A 10,092-nucleotide genomic window follows, 5' to 3' on the forward strand; every position below is an offset into this window, starting at 1 on the left:
AGACCTAGCACAAATAATCCACAACCAGACCCTCATACTGGAAACACTGGCCAACGCCCTTGTTAACCGGCAACCACGAGGGCAGAACATGAACGACAAGCTGACAGCCTTTCTGAGGACCAAGCCACCCACCTTTGCTGGATCCTGCAACCCTCTGGATACAGACGACTGGATACGAGTAATTCAGAGGAAACTCGAACCGTTCGAATGCCAGGACCGAGATAAAGTCCTTCTGGCAGCCCACCAACTCACCGGAACAGCATTATCCTGGTGGAAAAATTATTGTGCTGCAGCCGAGGATGCCTCTACCATCACTTGGGAGGAATTCGTGAAGGAGTTCCGCCGTTATCACATCCCTTCGGCCACCATGAAGCGCAAGGCGGACGAATTCTGTGCACTGCAGCAAGGGAGCATGACGGTGGAAGAATACACCCACCGGTTCATAGAGTTGGCCCGATATGCGCCGGAGGAAGTGAACGACGACGACAAGAAACAAGACATGTTCAAGAAGGGACTGAACCCAGAACTCCGGACCTTGCTTACCCCTCAGATCTACCCTGACTTCAACACCCTAATGAACAAGGCTATCCTTACGGAAAGGGCCAAAACCGAAGAGAGGAAGGATAACAAACGGAAATTCCTGGAAAGTAAGGCCCGCCAATAGGACCGTTTCCAAAAACCGAGAAGCTTCAGCTATACTGCACCAAGATCTCAGGCCCCAATGCAGTATAGGACTCAGTCTCAAGTGACAGGACCGAGGGCCCCTGACACACAGCCTAGGAGCCAGAATACCATGAGGGCCCCGCAGAGCAATGCAAGTCTGGCCGCCTCCGACAACAACAATGTTAGGGCCTGCTTCAACTGCCGTGAAACAGGGCATTACATTGCCAATTGCCCTTATGCCAAGAATAAGCCGGCTACATCAGCCTTCTCCAACACAGTGAATGGACCCAGACCAGCCCTGACCGGTGCCAACCGAGTGCCTATCCGCAACAACGACAACAGCTAGCTGACGAAGCAGTCCCAGCCATCATTTGGACGAGCCCGCGTCAATCACATCGATGCGCAGGAGGCTCAAGAAGCTCAGGGCGTAGTGCTCGGTGAGTACCTAGTCAACTCAACTCTGGCAACAGTACTATTTGATTCTGGGGCATCGCACTCGTTCATATCCTCAAGCTTTGTGGAAAAACACAAAATACCTACAGTACTACTAAAAACACCCCTATTAACCCGGACGCCTGGAGGCGACATCAATTGTCAACTAGGTTGTCCACGGGTAAGGATCAATTTAAGTGGGGTAGACTTTCTAGCAGATTTAGTAGTACTTAAGTCTGGGGGAATAGACGTGATCCTTGGAATGGACTGGTTAAGCCGACACAATGGTCTCATAGGCTGTACCGACAAAGTGGTACACCTAACAAACCCCGAAGGAGTACAAGTGATCTGCCGTACCCGGGATAGTAAGTTTGACCCAATGGTGTTTAGCGTGGAAGCCAAGTCCTTAGAAGGAGTCCCGGTAGTAAATGAATACCCAGATGTATTCCCCGAAGAGCTTCCCGGTATGCCGCCGGATAGGGATATAGAGTTCGTCATCGACCTTATCCCTGGAACCCCCCCATAGCCAAGAGACCCTATAGGATGGCAGCCTCTGAGTTGACAGAGTTAAAGAAGCAACTAGAGGAACTGCAACGAATTGGCTTCATCAGACCAAGCTCGTCGCCATGGGGAGCCCCAGTCCTATTTGTCAAGAAGAAAGATGGGAGTATGAGGTTGTGTGTAGATTATCGGGCACTGAATGAAGTTACCATTAAGAATAAGTACCCCCTCCCCAGGATCGATGACCTTTTCGATCAGCTAAAAGGAGCCAAGTATTTTTCCAAGATCGATCTAAGGTCGGGATATTTTCAGCTCAAGATTAGGGAAAGTGACATTCCCAAGACGGCTTTTGTCACCCGCTTCGGGCAGTTTGAGTTCACCGTAATGTCCTTCGGACTAACCAATGCCCCAGCCTATTTTATGAACCTCATGAATAAAGTATTTATGGACGAGCTAGATAAGTTTGTCGTAGTCTTTATCGACGACATACTTATCTACTCCAAGAGTATTCAGGAACATCAGCAACATCTGCGGGTAGTATTGGAGAAGCTGAGAACACATAGGCTATATGCCAAGTTTAGCAAGTGTGAATTTTGGCTGGAGAAAGTAGCTTTCCTTGGCCACATTCTGACCGCAGAAGGCGTAGCAGTAGACCCAGAGAAGGTCGAAGCAGTTTCCCACTGGCAGCGACCGACTAATGTTAGTGAAATCAGAAGTTTTCTTGGACTAGCTGGGTACTATCGGAGATTTATAGAGGGATTCTCTAAGATAGCCCGACCCATGACGGAACTTCTTAAGAAGGAGAGGAAGTTCGCCTAGACAGAATCTTGTAAAAAGAGCTTTCAAGAATTGAAGCAAAGGTTGACAACCGCCCCAGTACTGACCCTACCGGACATTCATCGGGACTTTGTCATTTATTGTGACGCATCCCGACAAGGATTAGGGTGTGTGCTGATGCAAGACGGGAAATTCGTTGCATATGCTTCCCGCCAACTCAGGACTCATGAGCAGAATTATCCGACCCATGATTTGGAATTGGCGGCCGTAGTGCATGCCCTTAAGATTTGGAGACACTACTTGATTGGAAATAAGTGTGAGATTTACACCGACCATAAGAGTCTGAAGTATATCTTCACCCAGCCGGATTTGAACCTAAGACAAAGAAGATGGTTGGAGTTGGTCAAGGACTATAATTTGGAAATCCATTATCACCCTGGAAAAGCGAACGTGGTAGCTGATGCCTTGAGTCGGAAATCCTATGGACCCAAAGATGACCATCTGCGTGAGGAAATGGCACGATTAAACGTGCACATTGTTCCTCGAGGTTCCAGCCATGTGCTGAACGTCCAACCAACACTAGAGGATAAAATTAGAGAGGCTCAAAACTCGGATCAGGAGCTAGTAAAGATCTGCAAACAAACTGGAGAAAACAAAGCACCAGGTTTTAGAGTGGACGATAAGGGGACGTTGTGGTACGAGGATAGGATTTGTGTACCCCAGGATGGAGACTTCTGGCAGATAATCATGGACGAAGCCCATAACTCAGCCTACTCCATCCACCCAGGATCCACCAAAATGTATATGGATATAAAGCAAAAATATTGGTGGAATGGAATGAAGGCGGATATTGCACGATTTGTGGCTCATTGTGATACCTGCCAAAGGATCAAGGCCGAACATCAAAAGCCGGCAGGATTATTGCAACCCTTGCCTATCCTGGTGTGGAAATGGGATGAGATAGGAATGGACTTTGTAGTGGGTCTACCTAAACACAGAAGGGACACGATTCCGTATGGGTAATAGTGGATCGACTCACTAAATCGGCACATTTCATACCCGTACGAACTAACTACGGAGGAGAAAAGCTGGCAAAACTCTATGTGGAGAACATAGTAAAGCTACACGGAGTACCTAGCAGGATTGTCTCAGATAGAGGGACCCAATTTACCTCTAGATTCTGGAAAAGCTTGCATCAAGCCATGGGCACCAAATTAGATTTCAGCTCCGCATGTCATTCACAGACGGACGGTCAAACCGAGAGGGTAAACCAGATTGTGGAAGATATGCTGAGAGCATGTGTCCTGACCTACGGAAAGGATTGGGAGCAGAGTCTGCCTTATGCAGAGTTCTCGTACAATAATAGTTACCAAGCCAGCTTGGGCATGTCGCCATTCGAAGCTCTCTATGGAAGGAAGTGCAAAACTCCCCTAATGTGGTCGGAAGTGGGAGAACGTACCCTAGTAGGACCCGCACTTATAAAAGAGGCGGAAGAAAAAGTAGCGGAGATCCGCGAGAAATTGAAAGCAGCACAGTCTCGACAAAAGAGCTACGCAGACAAGAAGAGGCGGGAAATAAGTTTCAACCCAGGAGATTTTGTCTACCTCAAAGTCTCACCCATTCGAGGAACACGAAGATTTCAGGTACAAGGTAAATTGGCTCCTCGATACATCGGACCGTATCGAGTTCTGAAGAGAGTCGGAGCAGTGGCATACCGACTGGAGTTACCAGAAGAAATGTCAGATATACATCCAGTATTTCATGTCTCGCAATTAAGGAGGTGTTTAAGAGTACCCGAGGGAGAACACGTGCCAGTGGAAACAATAAATCTGCAACCGGATTTACGATACCAGGAAGTACCGGTCAGAATTCTGGACACTGTCACTAGGAGAACGAGAAACTCCGAAGTACGGATATGCAGAGTTCAATGGAGCAGACATGGAGTAGAAGAAGCAACTTGGGAACGCGAGGAGGCTCTAAAGATGGAATTTCCCCATATGTTTAGGAGCCAGCCGAATCTCGAGGACGAGATTCATTTAAATGGGGTAGGTTTGTGACGCCCTGAAAAATTTCCAAATTTAAACTACGCGTTAGAGTGTTCCGACCAAAAACCTATCCGTCGTAAAACCCTAGCCCTGACCCTCTCCGTTTCCCCGCCACACTAACAGCCGACGTGAGCCTGACTGCCGTCCCATCCCGCACCACTCACGCGCGACCACTTTCCGCAATTAGTGCCGGCACGATTCCTTTCTCTTCGCGCAGCGCGCGAATGCCGCACGCGCGTGGCCGACCGGCCGCAGACGCCGCCGCGATCGGCGCCGACACGCCCCCCCCTCTCTCCCTTTTTCCTTTTTCTCTCTCCTATTTTTCTCTTTTTCTCTCTTTTTCCTTCTCTTCCTTTCTTCCCTTTTTCTTTTTCTTTCCTTCTTCCTTTCCCGTTCCCTCCTTCCTTCTCTTTTCCCTCCCTTCCCCTGCCGCGTGCCCGAACGCCGCCTCACCTCGGCCACGACACGACGCGCGCACGCGCAGCGCGTGGCCGTGCGCCGCGCCGTGCCCGCGCCCCGCTCTGGCCCGCGCCTCGCCGCGCCGCGCGCGCACGCGCTCGCGCCCGACCCCGCGACGCCGCGCCGCCCGCCGCTGCCGCACCCGCCCCGACGCGCCGCCCGCCGCTGCCCCACACCGCCACCGTCTTGTGCTCGCACCGCACGCCGCGTCACGACGCGGGCAAACGGACGAACGCCATTAAGGCGCCCCGCGCCGCTCGCCGGCCTCCATTGCCGCGCCCCGGCCTCCACCGCCTCGGCCGCTTATAAATAGGGCCGAGGGCACCCCCGGCACCCCCACAACCTACCACGCCGCCTAGCCCTCGCCTCCCCAGGTACCCTCGCCGCCCCGCCGGCCCGCACTGCCCGCCGCCGCCCGCCCCGTCGGCCGGCCGCCTCACGCCACCCCCGCCCGAAGTAAGGCCCGGAATAGGACCCCCTCCTTCCCCTCCCCCTTTCCCCTCAACCCCGAGCCGCCCCAGACCCCGGACCGCCGGGATTGGGCCGCCGCCGGCGCCCCCACCTCCCTCCCCTGTTTCCTGTCAACGGGAGAGGAGGAAGAAAGGGCGTTTTTGCCAAAACCCCCCCCTTTCATGTTTTTCCCCAAAGGAACCCCCTATCCACTCCCTTTTGCAAAAGAAGCCCTACTCTTTCCGTTATTTCAAACCAAACCCCTCGATACATAAACCTTGATATACTTGACACCTTTTAGCATGCTCAGGGTATTTCTAGGATTTACAAATTGGTCCTTACTCTTTCCGGATAGTTACGAATAAGCCCCTAGACTCCTGTTTAGCCCCTGAAACCCCCTTCGCCTCGTCATTTTATGCGCCAAACGATCTCCGATCGACCCGAAACTTTACCACGCCCTTTCTAGTATAGTTCTAACCACGCCATTAAGAAACCACCCGAAAATATTACCCCTACCTCTGTAACTAAATTATTCCCGATTCAAACTCAACGATAAAAGCTTTTAGTTCTCTCGCTTGATTGCATGCCTGTTTGTCTGCGTCGTAGGACACGGAGTGAACGAAGAAGTCCCCTACTGCGACCAAGCAACCGAGGACCAGTTCTGCGACCCCGAACCCGAAGGACAGTGCTTCAATCAGGACCTTCCGCAAGAACTTGACGATGGCAAGTTCAATCCCGCCCTTTGATGCATGTTTCTGTCCTAGTTTTTATAAACACAACCCAGTGGCCTATTTTATAAAATTGCATGGTTTTACTTGCTGAAAACATGGTAGGATAGCCACCCTTGTTTGTGATAACCATACCTTGACCACCTAGTTTTATAAAGAAATGTGTGCGTGTGGGAAGGGATAAAATGTGGTTTTGAAAGATGAGTCAGACGGGATGGATGGCATTTCTGTGTGAATTGCCGTTGGTGTGCTCATACCTGTGTGGTTGAGCGAGGAAGGGAGATATCCATCTTGTCACCCCTAAGGACCGAGTTGATGTGTCATCTCACCTAGCTTCCTGTCGTGCAAACCACTTGACCGTTGTGTGGGCAACGGCTTAGCATAAATCCCACTAGTTAGTCTGATAGCCATCAGGAGAGCTGGGAGCAACGGGTGATCAAGGAGATGGGATAAGCTCTGTGTGACTTATGCCCCGGTTAAACCTCGGTGAAAGGTCGAATGACCCCTTGATAGATCCCGTGGTGGCTAGCCAGGTCTAGCTAAGGTGGGTAAGGGCTTTGATGGGATCTGCACCGGCACTAAGGTGTTCGTGCTGTGGTACCCCACCTGTGGGTAAAGTTGCACACCTCTGCAGAGTTAAAATCTATTCGAATAGCCGTGCCCATGGTATTGGGCAAGTTACGGTGTGGTCACATAACTAGTGTTTCTCTGGGATTGGTGTGTGTGTGTTATTTGGAAAATGTCCGGCAGTTGTGCCGTGGGCTACGATGGACGGGGAGTCCGGTAGCAGCTTAAAGCTTGGATCCTGTGTGGATCAACAGTACGTGCTCCTTGGTATTTGAAAGCTTGTTTTGGAAATGTTTTAAACGAACCTTTGCATAAAACCTAGTTTTCCGGAAATAAAACCATAACCTTATCCTTGGATTAACCTGTGCATTTATTTCTATTATATCCCCATCCGCGGGTGTGATTGGACTTGCTGAGTACGTTCGTACTCACCCCATTTTTACTTTTACAGTGGAAGATCCAGACTACATCCCCGAAGACGTCGAGTAGGGTTCCGTCCTGCACCCAGTCTTGCCTGTGGTTAAGGCCACCGCTGGAACTCCGCATGGCGCAAGACTCTGATGATCCTCTTTTCGTAGTTAGTATAGTAGTGTGGGTTTTAGTTGTAATCCTCGCGATAGTGGCGCTTCACTGCCCATTACCGCGCAGAGTTGTACGGTGATGTACCATCTGATGTAATAAAAGTGTTATCAGCCTCCTGGGACTGATAAAGCAACACTTTTAAGTCTTCCCTGATGGGGGGACGCTTCAAACGCAGACCCACGAGCCAAAAACAAAAGTTGTGCCCTCAGGGAGCACGGGACTGGGGAACTTGAAAAGAGCCATCGAGTTTTCCAGCGGATCTCTGATGCGATCCCCTACCTAGCGCGCCAGCTGTCGGGTTTTATCCGGCTGCCCACCGAGGGCAATACCCAAGTTGGTAGGTTTTGGGTTGGGATGCGCCGAGATCAGGAACTCGAAGGTGCAGACAACACAAGATTTAGACAGGTTCAGGCCGTAATATGCGTAATGCCCTACGTCCTGTATGATGGTTTGTATTGCCTTGATGTTGATCTGGTGATCTTCTTTTTGAGGGGGTCCCTGCCCACCCTTATATATTCGGGGGGACAGGGTTACATGAATCCTAGCCTGATACTAGCTCAGGAATCGTACTCAAGTACAACTCGAGTAGTTTCCTTCTGTATCGACTAGTTCTACTCCGCATGCGGGTAGAATACAACATAAATAAGGTACAGGACACGTCCTATCCTCTAGCCCAATACGGACTCCTTGATGTACACAGCCCCGTGGCCCCGGGTCTGACAGTCGTGGCTCTGGAAGCAGGTCAAGACGTGGTCTACCACTATCTGAGCAAGCTCACACCCTTCGGACTCGAGGCGAGCAACTAGGGTGGACTGCAGGCGTTGCAGATGCTCGGCAACGGATTCCAGCGTTGGAAGAATGGAGCTGATGGAAGAAGGGGCCTGGCGCCGTTGGGAGAGGGATCGGCTCTCCTCTTCCTGGCGTAGGTGTTGGCCCTCGAGGGCTCGGGTCTGGGCCTCCAGATCTAACCGGAGGGCGGAGAGGCGGGCCTCCTCCTCCTTGACGGCCACCTCCCGGAGGGACAGGTTTTGCTCTCGATAGTTGAGGGCGGCCTGCTCGTCGTCAATCGTCTTTGCCATGGCCTTGGCAGTGTTGATGGTGTGACGATCCGTCCGCTCCTTTAGCTCCACCTCTTTCTCCTTCCGGGCCACCGCCCTCTCCCGGGAGATGACCGAGACCTCCCGGTCAAAGATCCTACGCATCTTCTCATTGAGGTCCTCGTGCTCCTGCTCGAACTTGGCCTGTTTCTCGGTGGCGCGGGAGGACACCACCTGGATACGGTTCCCCAGCTGGGGCTCCCAGTCAGAGAGCTGAAGACACTCCACCTCGAGCTTCTCCCACTCCCGCCGGAAGCCCGCTTTGGCCTCCTCCATCACCCGCTTGGCCTTGACCAGGAGGCGGGGAAGAGGGACCTCCACCTGGCTCAGGAGGAGGTGCCTCCCATGCACCACCTCCGGTTCATCCCCTGCATGGACTGGGGGCCAAAGCTGGGCGCACCCACATCGAGTCTCCAACCACCTGCTTCTGCAGCATCTACTCTGACCACCGCCAGGGGCACCTCTGCCGCACCAGTTGCTGGGGGTGTCTCTGCCATGGTCGCTACCAGGGGTAGCTCTGCTATGGCTGTCCTTGCAGTTGGCGCCTCCAGTGGCGTCTCCGCCGTGACCTCCTCCGCAGTTGGCTCTATGGGGGGCGCCCCCGCCGTGGCTCCCACTGAAGCCGTCGGAGCAGCCTCTCCGCCCGCTGTGGCTGGAGGGGTCTCCTCCATTCGTGGTGCGGTCTCAGGCACTGGAGCTCTAGCTCGGACCTCTGCGGCCGCGGGCGGGGCTGGAGGTGCTATCGGTGAAGTTGCCGACCCCTCAGCAGTGGTTGTGGAAGAAGCCTTGTGTTGCTTGCACCTTCAAGTTCCTAATCTCGGTGTCACCCTACCTAAAACTTACCACCTCGGGTATACCCCTCGGTGGGCAGGCGGTAAAACACCGACAGCTGGTGCACCAGGTAGGGGTGCACATCGAAGATCCACCAGCGAACTCGATGGCATCGTTCAAGTTCACCAGTGCTGTGCCCCCTCAGGGCACGACGTTCGTTTTCGGCTCGTGGGTTTGCGGCACAGATGGTGCGGGCAATTTTTGTCGATTCATTGTTGACATGAAGCCCAAAACTCTCACGGTGAGTTTTCATAGCGACCTCGACGAGTTCGTCGATAATCTCAACGACTTGTCAACCAATGGCTCCGCTTCGAGGACCGAGGAGGAGTCTGTTTACGACGTGACTCCATCCAGTGCTGCAACAACCTTGCTCGGGTTGGACTCGTTCCAATCTGAGGACTTGCATAGCCGATCATGATTCCGTCTACGCAATTCGGCCACTGAACCTTAGGAGGCCAACAATTCCGAGTTTCTCTCCGCATTGGAAAAGGACTTGGACTATTTACTCCGAATCGGAAAGCCTGAAGCCACCGCACGTCGGGGGGCTATGGTGTCTTGATGACAACAGTCTGATGATCACCTCCACTCCAGAGGGCTGTTTCGTGCATTGGAAGGGCATGAAACTCTCTGATCTACTCGAGGACGAAGACGGACTTGTGGCACACCTTGGGCCCTTGCCTTTTCAGGAGGGCAGGCCATTAGCCACCCGTGCAGAGGAGTCGACCGAGCTAGTCGAAGCGAGCTCTGATGAACTCATATCACGCCAAGTGTTGATGGCGGAGGAGGGCGAGGATGATGGCATCGCACCCAACGATGCACTTGACATGATATCTGAAGTAGAGGCCACAGCCAATGCCGGCGACAAAAACGATGCTGATCGTGAGGCATGATGGGCCAGGAACAGAGCCCGCGCAATCCGGCGAAGGAGGGTCAACGAGCGCATGCGATCTATGCATCGTG

At 52.7% G+C, this 10,092-nt stretch overlaps 1 protein-coding gene across 1 annotated transcript in view; it reads right to left on the bottom strand.

Annotated features, from left to right (window-relative positions):
• Positions 1 to 8,972, bottom strand: part of LOC112880882 (translation initiation factor IF-2-like) — a 29,800-nt gene extending 20,828 nt beyond the window's left edge. The window contains exons 1-2 of the mRNA XM_025945614.1: positions 8,723 to 8,972; positions 8,174 to 8,669 (exon numbers count right to left, since the gene is read on the bottom strand). Coding sequence (XP_025801399.1) covers positions 8,174 to 8,669; positions 8,723 to 8,972 — 746 coding nt within the window. The remainder of the gene's footprint in view (positions 1 to 8,173; positions 8,670 to 8,722) is intronic.
• Between the last annotated feature and the right edge of the window lie 1,120 nt (positions 8,973 to 10,092).

The sequence above is a fragment of the Panicum hallii genome, chromosome 2, assembly GCF_002211085.1.
Source record: "Panicum hallii strain FIL2 chromosome 2, PHallii_v3.1, whole genome shotgun sequence".
NCBI classification, from domain to species: Eukaryota; Viridiplantae; Streptophyta; class Magnoliopsida; order Poales; family Poaceae; genus Panicum; species Panicum hallii.